Source organism: Tachyglossus aculeatus, chromosome 21 (genome assembly GCF_015852505.1).
Source record: "Tachyglossus aculeatus isolate mTacAcu1 chromosome 21, mTacAcu1.pri, whole genome shotgun sequence".
NCBI lineage: Eukaryota > Metazoa > Chordata > Mammalia > Monotremata > Tachyglossidae > Tachyglossus > Tachyglossus aculeatus.
In genome coordinates, this window is record NC_052086.1 from 11,825,475 (window position 1) to 11,845,436 (window position 19,962).

The 19,962-nt window shown below is 38.0% G+C and overlaps 1 protein-coding gene across 1 annotated transcript in view; it reads right to left on the reverse strand.

Moving 5' to 3' along the window:
- LOC119941891 (zinc finger protein OZF-like) overlaps positions 1-19,962 on the reverse strand; it is a 36,187-nt gene that overhangs the window by 9,477 nt on the left and 6,748 nt on the right. The window contains exons 3-4 of the mRNA XM_038762424.1: positions 5,648-5,739; positions 5,256-5,382 (exon numbers count right to left, since the gene is read on the reverse strand). Coding sequence (XP_038618352.1) covers positions 5,256-5,382; positions 5,648-5,680 — 160 coding nt within the window. The 5' untranslated portion in view covers positions 5,681-5,739. The remainder of the gene's footprint in view (positions 1-5,255; positions 5,383-5,647; positions 5,740-19,962) is intronic.

Sequence of the window (19,962 nt, forward strand, 5' to 3'; positions counted from 1 at the left end):
TATTATTATCTTCGTTCTCAAATATAGAGTAAGCCCTTAAATGTCGTTATTATTGTCTTCGTTCTCAAATATAGAGTAAGCACCTAAATGTCATTATTATTATCTTCGTTCTCAAATATAGAGTAAGCCCTTAAAGGTCATTATTATTATCTTTGTTCTCAAATATAGAGGAAGCACCTATATGTCATTATTATTATCTTCGTTCTCCAATATAGAGTAAGCCCTTAAATGTCATTATTATTATCTTCGTTCTCAAATACAGAGTAAGCCCTTAAATGTCATTATTATTATCTTCGTTCTCAAATATAGAGTAAGCCCTTAAATGTCATTATTATTATCTTCGTTCTCAAATATAGAGTAAGCACCTAAATGTCATTATTATTATCTTCGTTCTCAAATATAGAGTAAGCACCTAAATGTCATTATTATTATCTTCGTTCTCAAATATAGAGTAAGCACCTAAATGTCATTATTATTATCTTCGTTCTCAAATATAGACTAAGCCCTTAAATGTCATTATTATTGTCTTCGTTCTCAAATATAGAGTAAGCACCTAAATGCCATTATTATTATCTTCGTTCTCAAATATAGAGTAAGCACCTAAATGTCATTATTATTATCTTTGTTCTCCAATGTTGAGTAAGCCCTTAAATGTCATTATTATTATCTTCATTCTCAAATGTAGAGTAAGCCCTTAAATGTCATTATTATTATCTTCGTTCTCAAATATAGAGTAAGCCCTTAAATGTCATTATTATTATCTTCGTTCTCAAATACAGAGTAAGCCCTTAAATGTCATTATCATTATCTTCATTCTCCAATATAGAGTAAGCACCTAAATGTCATTATTATTATCTTCGTTCTCAAATATAGACTAAGCCCTTAAATGTCGTTATTATTGTCTTCGTTCTCAAATATAGAGTAAGCACCTAAATGCCATTATTATTATCTTCGTTCTCAAATATAGAGTAAGCACCTAAATGTCATTATTATTATCTTTGTTCTCCAATGTTGAGTAAGCCCTTAAATGTCATTATTATTATCTTCATTCTCAAATGTAGAGTAAGCCCTTAAATGTCATTATTATTATCTTCATTCTCAAATATAGAGTATGCCCTTAAATGTCATTATTATTATCTTCGTTCTCAAATACAGAGTAAGCCCTTAAATGTCATTATCATTATCTTCATTCTCCAATATAGAGTAAGCACCTAAATGTCATTATTATTATCTTCATTCTCAAATATAGAATAAGCACCTAAATGTCATTGTTATTATCTTCGTTCTCAAATATAGAGTAAGCACTTAAATGTCATTATTATTATCTTCGTTCTCAAATACAGAGTAAGCACCTAAATGTCATTATTATTATCTTCGTTCTCCAATATAGAGTAAGCACCTAAATGTCATTATTATTATCTTCGTTCTCAAATATAGAGTAAGCCCTTAAATGTCATTATTATTATCTTCGTTCTCAAATACAGAGTAAGCACCTAAATGTCATTATTATTATCTTCGTTCTCCAATATAGAGTAAGCACCTAAATGTCATTATTATTATCTTCGTTCTCAAATATAGAGTAAGCCCTTAAATGTCATTATTATTATCTTCGTTCTGCAATGTAGAGTAAGCCCTTAAATGTCATTATTATTATCTTCATTCTCAAATATAGAGTAAGCCCTTAAATGTCATTATTATTATCTTCGTTTTCAAATATAGAGTAAGCCCTTAAATGTCATTATGATTATCTTCGTTCTCAAATACAGAGTAAGCCCTTAAATGTCATTATCATTATCTTCATTCTCAAATATAGAGTAAGCACCTAAATGTCATCATTATTATCTTCGTTCTCAAATATAGAGTAAGCCCTTAAATGTCATTATTATCTTCATTCTCCAATATAGAGTAAGCCCTTAAATGTCATTATTATAATTATCTTCGTTCTCAAATATAGAGTAAGCCCTTAAATATCATTATTATTCTCTTCGTTCACAAATATAGAGTAAGCACCTAAATGTCCTTATTATTATCTTCGTTCTCAAATATATAGTAAGCCCTTAAATGTCATTATTATTATCTTCGGTCTCAAATATAGAGTAAGCCCTTAAATGTCATTATTATTATCTTCGTTCTCAAATATAGAGTAAGCCCTTAAATGTCATTATTATTGTCTTCGTTCTCAAATATATAGTAAGCCCTTAAATGTCATTATTATTATCTTCGTTCTCAAATATAGAGTAAGCACCTAAGTGTCATTATTATTATCTTCGTTCTCAAATATAGAGTAAGCACCTAAATGTCATTATTATTATCTTCGTTCTCAAATATAGAGTAAGCCCTTAAATGTCATAATTATTATCTTCGTTCTCAAATATAGAGTAAGCCTTAAATGTCATTATTATTATCTTCATTCTCAAATATATAGTAAGCCCTTAAATGTCATTATTATTATCTTTGTTCTCAAATATATAGTAAGCCCTTAAATGTCATTATTATTATCTTCGTTCTCAAATATATAGTAAGCACCTAAATTTCATTACTATTATCTTCATTATAAAATAGAGTAAGCCCTTAAATGTCATTATTATTATCTTCGTTCTCAAATATAGAGTAAGCCCTTAAATGTCATTATTATCTTCATTCTCAAAGATAGAGTAAGCACCTAAATGTCATTATTATTACCTTCGTTCTCAAATATAGAGTAAGCCCTTAAATGTCATTATTATTATCTTCGTTCTCAAATATATAGTAAGCCCTTAAATGTCATTATTATTATCTTCGTTCTCAAATATAGAGTAAGCCCTTAAATGTCATTATTATTATCTTCGTTCTCAAATATAGAGTAAGCCTTAAATGTCATTATTATTATCTTCATTCTCAAATATATAGTAAGCCCTTAAATGTCATTATTAATATCTTTGTTCTCAAATATATAGTAAGCCCTTAAATGTCATTATTATTATCTTTGTTCTCAAATATATAGTAAGCCCTTAAATGTCATTATTATTATCTTCGTTCTCAAATATATAGTAAGCACCTAAATGTCATTATTATTATCTTCGTTATCAAATAGAGTAAGCCCTTAAATGTCATTATTATTATCTTCGTTCTCAAATATAGAGTAAGCCCTTAAATGCCATTATTATCTTCATTCTCAAAGATAGAGTAAGCACCTAAATGTCATTATTATTACCTTCGTTCTCAAATATAGAGTAAACCCTTAAATGTCATTATTATTATCTTCGTTCTCAAATATAGAGTAAGCCCTTAAATGTCATTATTATTATCTTCGTTCTCAAATGTATAGTAAGCCCTTAAATGTCATTATTATTATTATATTCGTTCTGAAATATAGAGTAAGTCCTTAAATGTCATTATTATTATCTTCGTTTTCAAATATAGAGTAAGCACCTAAATGTCATAATTATTATCTTCGTTCTCAAATATAGAGTAAGCACCTAAATGTCATAATTATTATATTCGTTCTCAAATATAGAGTAAGCCCTTAAATGTCATTATTATTATCTTCGTTCTCAAATATAGAGTAAGCCCTTAAATGTCATTATTATCATCTTCGTTCTCAAATATGGAGTAAGCCCTTAAATGTCATCATTATTATCTTTGTTCTCAAATATATAGTAGGCCCTTAAATGTCATTATTATTATCTTCGTTCTCAAATATATAGTAAGCCCTTAAAGGTCATTATTATTATCTTTGTTCTCAAATATAGAGTAAGCACTTAAGAAATGCCATTATTATTATTATTATTATCTTCATTCTCAAATCCTCACCTCCCCTAAGTTTCCCATCACAGTGGACAATGCCACCCTCCCTGTCTTTGAAGGCCTCAGCTTTGGAATTATTTTGACCTCTGTCTCTTTCAAACCCTCGTACTCGGTCTTTTATTAAATCCTGTTGCTTTTTTTCCCCCCCTCCACGTTCCCTGGATCCTTTCCTTCCCAAACTGCCACCGTGCCGATTTATGCGCTTGTCGTAACCGGGCTCGTCTGCTGCGGAGAAGAGAAACCAGAGGCAGGAAAACCAGTGAGGAGGCTGAAATGGATCATGGCCCTAAAATATCGTTCTTCACACATCCCCCCGCTCCGCAGAAACAAATTATTTTGGAGCCCGGGCTTTCAACTTGGACTTCCCAAGCGCTTAGTCCAGTGCTCTGCACACAGTAAGTGCTCAATAAATACAATTGAATGAATGAATGGAGTCGGAGGTCGTGGGTTCAAATCCCGGCTCCGCCAACTGTCAGCTGGGTGACTTCTCCCCCTTCTAGACTGGGAGCCCGCTGTTGGGTAGGGACCGTCTCTATACATTGCCAACTTGGACTTCCCAAGCGCTTAGTACAGTGCTCTGCACACAGTAAGCGCTCAATAAATACGATTGAATGAGTGAATGAATGGAGTCGGAGGTCGTGGGTTCAAATCCCGGCTCCGCCAACTGTCAGCTGGGTGACTTCTCCCCCTTCTAGACTGGGAGCCCGCTGTTGGGTAGGGACCGTCTCTATACGTTGCCAACTTGGACTTCCCAAGCGCTTAGTCCAGTGCTGTGCACACAGTAAGCGCTCAATAAATACGATTGATTGATTTGGGCAAGTCACTTCGCTTCTCTGGGCCTCAGTTCCCTCATCTGTAAAATGGGGATTAAGGCTGTGAGCCCCCCATGGGACAACCTTTGGGCAAGTCACTTCACGTCTCTGGGCCTCAGTTCCCTCATCTGTAAAATGGGGATTAAGGCTGTGAGCCCCTCATGGGACAACCTTTGGGCAAGTCACTTCACGTCTCTGGGCCTCAGTTCCCTCATCTGTAAAATGGGGATTCAGGCTGTGAGCCCCTCATGGGGCAACATTTGGGCAAGTCACTTCACTTCTCTGGGCCTCTGTTCCCTCATCTGTAAAATGGGGATTCAGGCTGTGAGCCCCCCATGGGGCAACCTTTGGGCAAGTCACTTCACTTCTCTGGGCCTCAGTTCCCCCATCTGTAAAATGGGGATTAAGACTGTGAGCCCCTCATGGGGCAACATTTGGGCAAGTCACTTCACTTCTCTGGGCCTCAGTTCCCTCATCTGTAAAATGGAGAGTAAGACTGTGATCACCTTGTAACCTCCCCAGCGCTTAGAACAGTGCTTTGCACATAGTAAGTGCTTAATAAATGCCATCATTATTATTATTATTATTATTAGTATCTCCATCCAGCTTGCTTCAAACGGACAGCTGCAAGAGATGTAAAGGCGGTCGAGGACTCACCCAGGGAGGCGAGATTCCCGTAATTCTCCAGCATCACGTCCCGGAACAAGCTGCGCTGAGCGGAGTCGAGGTGCTCCCACTCCTCCCGGGTGAAGGACACGGCCACGTCCCGGAATGTCACCGATCCCTGAAATGCCGGGAGGTCCACCGGATTCCCGGTCTCCCCGGGACCGGCTGCGTAGGGGCCGGGAGCGGTGCGATGGAATAAGGTAACGTCGGGAACGCCGCGGGTAGGGAAGACAGGGATGTTGGGTGGGAGTGAAGGAGAAGCAAAGGAGAATTGGGCCAGAGGAGAGGGGAGGGGAGGCTCCCAAAGGGGCTGAGGGATGAAGCCAAGACCCCAGTTGGGTGGAAGCAATAGGAACTCACGAAGAACCGAGGCAACAACTCACCCAAAGGCTGGCTTTCTCAGGGAACGTTTCCATCGTCCTATCTCTTGAGTTCCCGCTTTGGGAAAACGTAGGGCCCTAGGGAGCACGTACAGCTGAGGGAAGGAGGGAAAAAGAGCCATCAATAGTGAGATCAATGGCCACCCCCCTGAAGCCCCCGCTCCCCAAACCAGTCTTGGTCTCCCTCTCCTCTTCAGGATAATGATGGCATTTATTAAGCGCTTACTATGTGCCAAGCACTGTTCTGAGCGCTGGGGGGATGCAAGGTGATCGGGTTGTCCCGCGGGAGGCTCACAGGCTTAATCCCCATTTTCCAGGTGAGGGAACTGAGGCCCAGAGAAGGGAAGTGACTGGCCTGAAGTCGCCCAGCTGACAGTTGGCCGAGCTGGGATGAATAGATAGATAAATTGATAAATAAATAGATAAATGAATGAATGAATGAATGAGGGAAGGAAGGAAGGAGGGAGAAGAAAGGAAGAAAGAGAGAGAGAGAAAAAGAAAGAAAGAAATTATAAATAAATTATAAATAAATAGATAAATAAATGAATGAATGAATAAAGGAAGGAAGAAGGAAGGAAGGAGGGAGGGAGAAGAAACAAAGGAAGAAAGAAAGAGAGAAAGAAAGAAAGAAAAAGAAAGAAAGAAAGAGAAAAAAGGAGAGAGAAAGAAAGAAATTATAAATAAATAGATGAATGAATGAATGAATAAAGGAAGGAAGGAGGGAGAAGAAAGAAAGAAAAGAGAGAGAGAGAAAGAAAGAAAAAGAAAGAAAGAAAGAAAAGGAGAGAGTAAGAAAGAAAGAAAGAAAAGGAGAGAGTAAGAAAGAAAGAAAGAAAAGGAGAGAAAGAAAGAAATTATAAATAAATAGATGAATGAATGAATGAATAAAGGAAGGAAGGAGGGAGAAGAAAGAAAGAAAGAAAAGAGAGAGAGAGAAAGAAAGAAAGAGAAAGAAAAAGAAAGAAAAGGAGATAGTAAGAAAGAAAGAAAGAAAAGGAGAGAGAGAAAGAAAGAAAGAAAATAAATTATAAATAGATGAATGAATGAATAAAGGAAGGAAGGAGGGAGGGAGAAAAGAAAGATAGAAAAGAGAGAGAGAGAAAGAAAGAAAGAAAGAGAAAGAAAGAAAGAAAGAAAAGGAGAGAGTAAGAAAGAAAGAAAAGGAGAGAGAGAAAGAAAAAAAGAAATTATAAATAAATAGATGAATGAATGAATGAATAAAGGAAGGAAGGAGGGCGGGAGAAGAAAAGAAAGAAAGAAAGAAAAGGAGAGAGAGAGAGAGAGAGAAAGAAAGAAAAAAAGAAAAGGAAAGAACGAAAGAAAGAAAGAAAAGAAAGAAAGAAAGGAAGGAGAGAGGAAAAAAAGAAAGGAAATAAATTATAAATAAATTATAAATAAATAAATAAATGAATAAAGGAAGGAGGAAGGAAGGAGGGAGGAAGAAAGAAAAATTATAAATAAATAAATTATAAATAAATAAATAGATAAATAAATGAATGAGTAAAGGAAGGAAGGAGGGAAGGAGGGAGAAGAAAGGAAGGAAGGAAGAGAGAGAAAGAGAGAGAGAAAGAAAGTTGGCAGAGCTGGGATTTGAACCCATGACCACTGACTCCAAAGCCCAGGCTCTTTCCCACTGAGCCACGCTGCATCTTAAAGGATGTATTTATCCTTAGCGGGTGACCTCGCGGAGAGAGTCTAGCGTTCAGGAAAAACAGGGAAGCCCAGATGCAGGGACGTCAGGACTAGAGAGGCCGAGCTGAGGTGGTTAACGGCAACCGCTGGGAGCCACGAACGGTGGGCGAAAGCACCGTGAGAAAAGCAGAGGGCCCCGGATCGATCGATCAATCAATCAATCGTATTTATTGAGCGCCTACTGTGTGCAGAGCACTGGACTAAGCGCTTGGGAAGGACCAGTCGAGGCGAGGGCTTTCGCCACAGTTCAAGGACGAAGTCAGAAGCGGCAAGGACGAAACGAAGGGAGCAGCCGGATACGCGATAAGCAGAACTAGGAGAGAACAGGATCTCAGAGGGTTAGTCTAGAAAGAATTCAAAACGGAGGGAGAACAGTCAGCAATCAATCAATCAGTCGTATTTATTGAGCGCTTACTGTGTGCAGAGCACTGGACTAAGCGCTCGGGAAGTCCAAGGTGGCAACATCTAGAGACGGTCCCTACCCAACCTCAAGAAATATTTCCTGAGACTTTGCCAACTGTTCGCCCGCCAATCTACCCACTGTGGGGCTGCGGCTGAAAGCCAAAAAATGTTTTGCTTTGATTGATTGACTCATTCAATCTTATTTATTCAATCAATCAATCAGTCGTATTTATTGAGCGCTTACTGTGTGCAGAGCACTGGACTAAGCGCTCGGGAAGTCCAAGGTGGCAACATCTAGAGACGGTCCCTACCCAACCTCAAGAAATATTTCCTGAGACTTTGCCAACTGTTCGCCCGCCAATCTACCCACTGTGGGGCTGCGGCTGAAAGCCAAAAAATGTTTTGCTTTGATTGATTGACTCATTCAATCTTATTTATTCAATCAATCAATCAGTCGTATTTATTGAGCGCTTACTGTGTGCAGAGCACTGGACTAAGTGCTTGGGAAGTACAAGATGGCAACATATAGAGACGGTCCCTACCCAACAGCGGGCTCACGGTCTAGAAGGGGGAGACAAAGAACAAAACCAAACATACTAACAAAATAAAATAAATAGCATAGATATGTACAAGTAAAGTAAATAAATAAATAGAGTAATAAATATGTACGAACATATATACATATATACAGGTGCTGTGGGGAAGGGAAGGAGTTAAGATGGGGGGGATGGAGAGGATTCATTCATTCATTCATTCAATCGTATTTATGGAGCGCTTACTGTGTGCCCAGCACTGTACTAAGCGCTTGGAAAGTACATTACAGCAATAGAGACAATCCCTGCTCACCACGGGCTTACAGTCTAGAGGGAGGGAGGGAGACATCAAAACAAATAAACAGGTGTCAATATAAATAGAATTAGAGATCTATACATATATGCTGTGGGGTGGGCCTGGCTCAGTGGAAAGAGCCCGGGCTTTGGAGTCCGAGGTCATGGGTTCAAATCCCGGCTCCGCCAACTGCCAGCTGTGTGACTTGGGGCGAGTCACTTCACTTCTCTGGGCCTCAGTTCCCTCATCTGGAAAATGGGGATGAAGACTGGGAGCCCCCCGTGGGACAACCTGATCACCTTGTAACCTCCCCCCAGTGCTTAGAACAGTGCTTTGCACATAGTAAGCGCCTAATAAATGCTATCATTATTATTATTATTATGATGGGTTCAAATCCCAGCTCCGCCAACTGCCAGCTGTGTGACTTTGGGCAGGTCACTTCACTTCTCTGGGCCTCAGTTCCCTCATCTGGAAAATGGGGGTTAGGACTGTGAGCTCCCCGTGGGACAAGCTGATCACCTTGTAACCTCTCCAGCGCTTAGAACAGTGCTTTGCACATAGTGAGCGCTTAATAAATGCTATCATTATTATTATTATTATGATGATGGGTTCAAATCAGGACAAGCTGATCACCTTGTAACCTCTCCAGCGCTTAGAACAGTGCTTTGCACATAGTAAGCGCTTAATAAATGCTATCATTATTATTATTATTATGATGATGGGTTCAAATCCCAGCTCCGCCAATTGTCAACTGTGCGACTTTGCGCTTAGTCCAGTGCTCAGCACACAGTAAGCGCTCGATAAATACGATTGAATGAGTGAATCTGGGCAAGTCACTTCTCTGGGCCTCCGTTCCCTCATCCGTAAAATGGGGGCTAAGACCGTGAGCCCCCCGTGGGACAAGCTGATCACCTTGTAACCTCCCCAGCGCTTAGAACAGTGCTTTGCCCATAGTAAGCGCTTAATAAATGCCATCGTTACTATTAAAGGAAGTGAGATGAAGGGACGCACAAGGGAGGAAAAGGGGGGCTTAGTCTGGGAAGGCCTCTTGGAGGAGGTGAGGCTTCAGTAGGGCTTTGAAGGGGGGAAGAGGGATTGTTTGGTGGATATTTTAGATGGTGAGCCCACCATTGGGTAGGGACCATCTCTAGATGTTGCCCACTTGGACTTCCCAAGCGCTTAGTACAGTGCTCTGCACGTGGTAAGCGCTCAATAAATACGATTGATTGATTGATTTGAGGAGGGAGGGCGTTCCGGGTCAGAGGAAGGACGTGGATTAGGGATGGGCGGTGGGATGGGGGAGACGGAGCCCCGGTGAGAAACTGGGCATCGGAGGAGCGGAGTGTGCGGCCTGGGAGGTGGAAAGAGAGAAGGGAGGGGAGGTTAAGACGGGACAAGGTGATGGAGAGAAATGCCATTATTATTATTATTATTATTATTATTATTATTATTATTATTATTATCATTATTATTATTATTGTTGTTGCATCTACCCCAGTGCTTAGAACAGTGGTTGGCACATAGTGGGCGCTTAACAAATACCAATCAATCAATCAATCAACGATATTCATTGCACGCTTACTGTGTGCAGAGCACTGGACTATTTTATTTTGTGAATATGTTTGGTTTTGTTGTCTGTCTCCCCCTTCTAGACTGTGAGCCCACTGTTGGGTAGGGACCGTCTCTAGATGTTGCCAACTTGGACTTTCCCAGCGCTTAGTACAGTGCTCTGCACACAGTAAGCGCTTAGTAAATACGATTGATTGATTGCAGAGCACTGTATTATTTTATTTTGTTAATAGGTTTGGTTTTGTTCTCTGTCTCCCCCTTCTAGACTGTGAGCCCACTGTGGGGTAGGGACTGTCTCTAGATGTTGCCAACTTGGACTTCCCGAGCGCTTAGTACAGTGCTCTGCACACAGTAAGCGCTCAATAAATACGATTGACTGATCGATTGATTGCAGAGCACTGTACTATTTTATTTTGTTAATGTGTTTGGTTTCGTTCTCTGTCTCCCCCTTCTAGACTGTGAGCCTGCTGTTGGGTAGGGACCATCTCTAGATGTTGCCAAATTGTACTTCCCAAGCGCTTAGTACAGTGCTCTGCACACAGTAAGCGCTCAATAAATACGATTGATTGCAGAGCACTGTACTATTTTATTTTGTGAATATGTTTTGTTTTGTTGTCTGTCTCCCCCTTCTAGACTGTGAGCCCGCTGTTGGGTAGGGACCGTCTCTATATGTTGCCAACTTGGACTTCTCAAGCGCTTAGTACAGTGCTCTGCACACAGTAAGCGCTCAGTAAGTACGACTGATTGATTGATTGATTGTACTAAGCGCTTGGGAAGTCCAAGTCGGCAACCTATAGGGACGGTCCCTACCCAACAGTGGGCTCGCAGTCTAGAAGGGGGAGACAGACAACAAAACAAAACATACTAACAGAATAAAATAAATAGAATAGATAGGTACAAGTAAAATAAATAGAGTAATAAATACATACAAACATATATACCAACATCAATACGTACAAACATACATATATACCAACATTATTATTATGGAGAGTTCAGAAACAAAAAAAAACTAAATAAAATAAAGAGAATAGATAGGTACAAGTAAAATAAATAGAGTAATAAATACGTACAAACATATATACCAACATTATTAAATACGTACAACCATATATCCCAACATTATTAAATACATACAAACATATATACAGATATACCAACATTATTATTATGGAGAGTTCAGAAACAAAAATAACGAAATAAAATAAATAGAATAGATAGGTACAAGTAAAATAAATAGAGTAATAAATACGTACAAACATATATACCAACATTATTAAATACGTACAAACATATATTCATTCATTCAGTCGTATTTATTGAGCGCTTACTGTGTGCAGAGCACTGGACTATCCCAACATTATTAAATACATACAAACATATATACCTATGTACCAACATTATCATTATGGAGAGTTCAGAAACAAAAAAAAATGAAATAAAATAAATAGAATACATAGGTACAAGTAAAATAAATAGAGTAATAAACACGTACAAACATATATACCAACATTATTAAATACGTACAAACATATATCCCAACATGATTAAATACATACAAACATATATACATATATACCAACATTATTATTACGGAGAGTTCAGAAACAAAAAAAAAACGAAATAAAATAAATAGAATAGATAGGTACAAGTAAAATAAATAAATAGAGTAATAAATACATACAAACATATATACCAACATTATTAAATACGTACAAATATATATACATAGATACCAACATTATTATTATGGAGAGTTCAGAAAAAAAAAAACGAAATAAAATAAATAGAATAGATAGAAGTAAAATAAATAGAGTAATAAATATGTACAAACATATATACCAACATTATTAAATACGTACAAACATATATACATAGATACCAACATTATTATTATGGAGAGTTCAGAAACAAAAATAACGAAATAAAATAAATAGAATAGATAGAAGTAAAATAAATAGAGTAATAAATACGTACAAACATATATACCAACATTATTAAATATGTACAAACATATATACCAACATTATATTAAATACATACAAACATATATACATATATACCAACATTATTATTGTGGAGAGTTCAGAAACAAAAAAATGAAATAAAATAGAATAGATAGGTACAAGTAAAATAAATAGAGTAATAAATACGTACAAACATATATACCAACATTATTAAATACGTACAAACATATATTCATTCATTCAGTCGTATTTATTGAGCGCTTACTGTGTGCAGAGCACGGTACTATCCCAACATTATTAAATACATACAAAAATATATACATATATACCAACATTATTATTATGGAGAGTTCAGAAACAAAAAAACGAAATAAAATAAATAGAATAGATAGGTACAAGTAAAATAAATAGAGTAATAAATACGTACAAGCGTATATACCAACATTATTAAATACGTACAAACATGTATTCATTCATTCAGTCGTATTTATTGAGCGCTTACTGTGTGCAGAGCACGGTACTATCCCAACATTATTAAATACATACAAAAATATATACATATATACCAACATTATTATTATGGAGAGTTCAGAAACAAAAAAACGAAATAAAATAAATAGAATAGATAGGTACAAGTAAAATAGAGTAATAAATACGTACAAGCGTATATACCAACATTATTAAATACGTACAAACATGTATTCATTCATTGTCGTATTTATTGAGCGCTTACTGTGTGCAGAGCACGGTACTATCCCAACATTATTAAATACATACAAAAATATATACATATATACCAACATTATTATTATGGAGAGTTCAGAAACAAAAAAAACGAAATAAAATAAATAGAATAGATAGGTACAAGTAAAATAAATAGAGTAATAAATACGTACAAGCGTATATACCAACATTATTAAATACGTACAAACATATATTCATTTATTCAATCGTATTTATTGAGCGCTTACTGTGTGCTGAGCACTGTACTATCCCAACATTATTAAATACATACAAACACATATACATACATAGCAACATTATTATTATGGAGAGTTCAGAAACAAAAAAAAAAGAAATAAAATAAATAGAATAGATAGGTACAAGTAAAATAAATAGAGTAATAAATACGTACAAACATATATACCAACATTATTAAATACGTACAAACATATATTCATTTATTCAATCATATTTATTGAGCGCTTACTGTGTGCTGAGCACTGTACTATCCCAACATTATTAAATACATACAAACATATATACATACATACCAACATTATTATTATGGAGAGTTCAGAAACAAAAAAAAACCGAAATAAAATAAATAGAATAGATAGGTACAAGTAAAATAAATAGAGTAATAAATACGTACAAACATATATCCCAACATTATTAAATACGTACAAACATATATACCAACATTATTAAATACATACAAACATATGTACATATATACCAACGTTATTATTATGGAGAGTTCAGGAACAAAAAAAAACGAAATAAATAGAATAGATAGGTACAAGTAAAATAAATAGAGTAATAAATACGTACAAACATATATACCAACATTATTAAATACGTATAAACATATATCCCAACATTATTAAATACATACAAGCATATATATATATATACATATATACCAACAATATTATTATTATGGAGAGTTCAGAAACAAAAAAAAGAAATAAAATAAATAGAATAGATAGGTACAAGTAAAATAGAGTAATAAATACGTACAAACATATATCCCAACATTATTAAATACATACAAACATATATACATATATACCAACATTATTATTACGGAGAGTTCAGAAACAAAAAAAACCAAAATAAAATAAATAGAATAGATAGGTACAAGTAAAATAAATAAATAGAGTAATAAATACGTACAAACATATATACATATATACCAACATTATTATTATGGAGAGTTCAGAAACAAAAAAAAGAAATAAAGTAAATAGAATAAATAGAAGTAAAATAAATAGAGTAATAAATACGTACAAACATATATACCAACATTATTAAATACGTACAAACATATATACATATATACCAACATTATTATTATGGAGAGTTCTGAAACAAAAAAAAACGAAATAAAATAAATAGAATAGATAGAAGTAAAATAAATAAATAGAGTAATAAATACGTACAAACATATATACCAACATTATTAAATACATATAAACATATATCCCAACATTATTAAATACATACAAACATATATATATATACATATATACCAACAATGTTATTATTATGGAGAGTTCAGAAACAAAAAAAAGAAATAAAATAAATAGAATAGATAGGTACAAGTAAAATAGAGTAATAAATACGTACAAACATATATCCCAACATTATTAAATACATACAAACATATATACATATATACCAACATTATTATTACGGAGAGTTCAGAAACCAAAAAAACCAAAATAAAATAAATAGAATACATAGGTACAAGTAAAATAAATAAATAGAGTAATAAATACGTACAAACATATATACATATATACCAACATTATTATTATGGAGAGTTCAGAAACAAAAAAAAAGAAATAAAGTAAATAGAATAGATAGAAGTAAAATAGAGTAATAAATACATACAAACATATATACCAACATTATTAAATACGTACAAACATATATACATATATACCAACATTATTATTATGGAGAGTTCTGAAACAAAAAAACGAAATAAAATAAATAGAATAGATAGAAGTAAAATAAATAGAGTAATAAATACGTACAAACATATATACCAACATTATTAAATATGTACAAACATATATACCAACATTATATTAAATACATACAAACACATATACATATATGCCAACGTTATTATTACGGAGAGTTCAGAAACAAAAAAAAATGAAATAAAATAAATAGAATAGATAGGTACAAGTAAAATAAACAGAGTAATAAATACGTACAAACATATATACCAACATTATTAAATACGTGCGAACGTATATACCAACATTATTAAATACATACAAACGTATATACATATACACCAACATTATTATTATGGAGAGCTCGGAAACCAATACCGAGGAGCCAACAGTGCTTCGTCGGGACGATTATGGGTAACAAAAACAAAACAAACCGAAGAAAATTTTCCCATGAAAACATAGGCGTTGTATGTATCTGGTGTTGTATTCATTGTCTCCATCTTAGGGTGGATGAAATCCAACTGGAGGAGGTCAATGATCCGGGGCACAGACAAAAATTACCACTTTGCTCAATAATAATAATAATAATAATAATAATAATTTATTATTTTATTATTTGATTATTATTTGATTTTATTATTTATTTATTATTTATTATTATTATTATAAAATTACCACTTTGCTCAATAATAATAATAATATAATAATAATATTATAATATAATAATATTATTATATTATTATTATTATAATTCCCCCGGGCCTGGAATGGCCTCCCTCTGCCCATCCGCCAAGCTGGCTCTCTTCCTCCCTTCAAGGCCCTGCTGAGAGCTCACCTCCTCCAGGAGGCCTTCCCACACTGAGCCCCTTCCTTCCTCTCATCATCCTCATCAGTCGTATTTATTGAGCGCTTACTGTGTGCAGAGCACTGTACTAAGCGCTTGGGAAGTACAAATTGGCAACATATAGAGACGGTCCCTACCCAACAGTGGGCTCACAGTCTAAAAGACTCTCCTCTCCCCCTTGTCCCCCTCTCCATCCCCCCCATCTTACCTCCTTCCCTTCCGCACAGCACCTGTATAGATGTTTGTACATATTTATTACTCTATTTATTGATTTATTTTACTTGTACATATCTATTCTATTTATTTTATTTTGTTAGTATGTTTGGTTTTGTTCTCTGTCTCCCCCCTTTTAGACTGTGAGCCCGCTGCTGGGTAGGGACTTTCTCTATAGGTTGCCAATTTGTACTTCCCAAGCGCTTAGTGCAGTGCTCTGCATTGTAAGCGCTCAATAAATACGATTGATGATGATGAATAATAATAATGATGGTATTTGTTAAGCGCTGAGTCGGGAGAGGACCGTAGATAATAATAATAATAATAATAATGATGGTATTTGCTAAGCGCTTACTATGTGCGAAGCACTGTTCTAAGCGCAGGGGGGATACAAGGCGATCAGGTGGGTCCCACGTGGGGCTCACAGTCTTCATCCCCATTTGACAGATGAGGGAACTGAGGCTCAGAGGAGTGAAGTGACTCGCCCAAGGTCACCCAGCAGACATGTGGCAGAGCTGGGATTTGAACCCAGGACCTCCAACTCCAAAGCCCGGGCTCTTTCCGCTGAGCCACGCTGCTTCCCAAGATGGTGAAGGAGGGTAACTGCACTTGGATTTGCTCCCCTTTTCACCCCTGCCTCAGTTTCCCGGCACTAATGCACGTAGTCATTTATTTATTTATATTAGCGTCTGTCTTCCTCCCCTGCCAGACTGTAAGCTCGTTGTGGACAGGGATTATGTCTACCAACTGTGTTGTATTGTCTCCTCCCAGGCGTCTAGTCCAGTGCTCTGCGCAAAGTAAGTCCCCAGAGCCCGACCCCCGTCCCGTCCGGCAGGCATCCGAGCGGGCGTCTGGCCGAGGAGGAGGAGGAGGAGGAGAACGCTGCTGCTTTCTGAAAACATTCCCGAATTCCTAAGTGAAGTTGGGGTCATCCAAGTTCACGGAGCAGCGTGGCCCAGTGGAAAGAGCCCGGCCTTTGGAGTCAGAGGTCACGGGTTCAAATCCCGGCCCCGCCAGTCGTCAGCTGGGTGACTCTGGGTAAGTCCCTTCACTTCTCTGGGCCTCAGTGCCCTCATCTGGAAAATGGGGATGAAGACTGGGAGCCCCCCGTGGGACAACCGGATCACCTTGTCACCTCCCCAGCGCTTAGAACAGGGCTTTGCACGTTCTTTGCACAGTCTTTTAGACCGTGAGCCCACTGTTGGGTAGGGACTGTCTGTAGATGTTGCCAATTTGTACTTCCCAAGCGCTTAGTCCAGTGCTGTGCACATAGTAAGCGCTCAATAAATACGATTGATTGATTGATTGATTTGCTTGTAGTAAGCACTTAATAAATGCCATTATTATTATTATTATTGTTATTCATGGGGTCATCGGAGGACATGAGTGGAGTCATGGAGAGTTCATCGGTTCTTCCACCCTTCAAAGCCCTACTGAGAGCTCACCTCCTCCAGGAGGCCTTCCCAGACTGAGCCCCCTCCTTCCTCTCCCCCTCCCCACCCCCCCGCCTTACCTCCTTCCCCTCCCCACAGCACCTGGATATATGGATATATGTTTGTACGGATTTATTACTCTATTTATTTTACTTGTACATACTTATTCTATTTATTTTATTTTGTTAATGTGTTTTGTTTTGTTGTCGGTCTCCCCCTTCTAGACGGTGAGCCCGCTGTTGGATAGGAACCATCTCTATATGTTGCCAACTTGGACTTCCCAAGCGCTTAGTCCAGTGCTCTGCACACAGTAAGCGCCCAATAAATACGATTGAATGAATGAATGAATGAATTTGAGGTGAAATGGGACATCAAACGGGTTTCTGAAATTTTTTCTCCATTTCAAAAGTGAAAATGGGGTCATCCGAGGACACAAATGAGGTCACGGAGAGCTCACGGGGTCATCTGAGGACACGAGTGGGGTCACGGAGAGTTCATGGGGTCATTTGAGGTGAAATGGGACTTTAAACTACTGTCTGAAAATTTTCCCGAATTCATAAGTGAAAGTGGGGTCGTCCGAGGACACAAATGGGGTCACGGAGAGTTCACGGGGTCATTTGAGGACACGAGTGGGGTCACGGAGAGGTCATGGGGTCATTTGAGGTGAACTCGGACTTTAAACTGCTGTCTGAAAATTTTCCCGAAATCATAAGTGAAAGTGGGGTCATCCGAGGACACAAATGGGGTCACGGAGAGTTCACGGGGTCATTTGAGGACACGAGTGGGGTCACGGAGAGTTCATGGGGTCATTTGAGGTCAAATGGGCCTTTAAACTGCTGTCTGAAAATTTTCCCGAATTCATAAGTGAAAGTGGGGTCATCCGAGGACACAAATGGGGTCACGGAGAGTTCATGGGGTCATTTGAGGACACGAGTGGGGTCACGGAGAGTTCATGGGGTCATTTGAGGTGAAATGGGACTTTAAACTACTGTCTGAAAATTTTCCCGAATTCATAAGTGAAAGTGGGGTCGTCCGAGGACACAAATGGGGTCACGGAGAGTTCACGGGGTCATTTGAGGACACGAGTGGGGTCACGGAGAGTTCATGGGGTTATTTGAGGTGAACTCGGACTTTAAACTGCTGTCTGAAAATTTTCCCGAAATCATAAGTGAAAGTGGGGTCATCTGAGGACACAAATGGGGTCACGGAGAGTTCACGGGGTCATTTGAGGACACGAGTGGGGTCACGGAGAGGTCATGGGGTCATTTGAGGTGAAATCGGACTTTAAACTGCTGTCTGAAAATTTTCCCGAAATCATAAGTGAAAGTGGGGTCATCCGAGGACACAAATGGGGTCACGGAGAGTTCACGGGGTCATTTGAGGACACGAGTGGGGTCACGGAGAGTTCATGGGGTCATTTGAGGTCAAATGGGCCTTTAAACTGCTGTCTGAAAATTTTCCCGAATTCATAAGTGAAAGTGGGGTCATCCGAGGACACAAATGGGGTCACGGAGAGTTCACGGGGTCATTTGAGGACACGAGTGGGGTCACGGAGAGGTCATGGGGTCATTTGAGGTCAAATGGGCCTTTAAACTGCTGTCTGAAAATTTTCCCGAATTCATAAGTGAAAGTGGGGTCATCCGAGGACACAAATGGGGTCACGGAGAGTTCATGGGGTCATTTGAGGACACGAGTGGGGTCACGGAGAGGTCATGGGGTCATTTGAGGTGAAATCGGACTTTAAACTGCTGTCTGAAAATTTTCCCGAATTCATAAGTGAAAGTGGGGTCATCCGAGGACACAAATGGGGTCACGGAGAGTTCATGGGGTCATTTGAGGACACGAGTGGGGTCACGGAGAGGTCATGGGGTCATTTGAGGTGAAATCGGACTTTAAACTGCTGTCTGAAAATTTTCCCGAATTCGTAAGTGAAAGTGGGGTCGTCCGAGGACACAAATGGGGTCACAGAGAGTTCATGGGGTCATTTGAGGACACGAGTGGGGTCACAGAGAGTTCATGGGGTCATTTGAGGTCAAATGGGCCTTTAAACTGCTGTCTGAAAATTTTCCCAAATTCATAAGTGAAAGTGGGGTCATCCGAGGACACAAATGGGGTCACGGAGAGTTCATGGGGTCATTTGAGGACACGAGTGGGGTCACGGAGAGTTCATGGGGTTATTTGAGGTCAAATGGGACTTTAAACTGCTGTCTGAAAAATTTTCCCGAATTCATAAGTGAAAGTGGGGTCATCCGAGGACACAAATGGGGTCACAGAGAGGTCATGGGGTCATTTGAGGACACGAGTGGGGTCACGGCGAGGTCATGGGGTTATTTAAGGTCAAATGGGACATTAAACTGATTTGAAAAATTTTTTTCCATTTCAAAAATGAAAATGGGGTCATCTGAGGACACAAATGAGGTCATGCAAAGTTCATGGGGTCATTTGAGGACAAGAGTGGGGTCACGGAGAGGTCATGGGGTCATTTGAGGTGAAATCGGACTTTAAACTGCTGTCTGAAAATTTTCCCAAATTCATAAGTGAAAGTGGGGTCATCTGAGGACACAAATGAGGTCATGGAGAGTTCATGGGGTCATCAGAGGACACGAGTGGGGTCACGGAGAGTTCATGGGGTCATGGAGAGTTCATGGGGTCATTTGAGGTCAAATGGGGCCTTAAA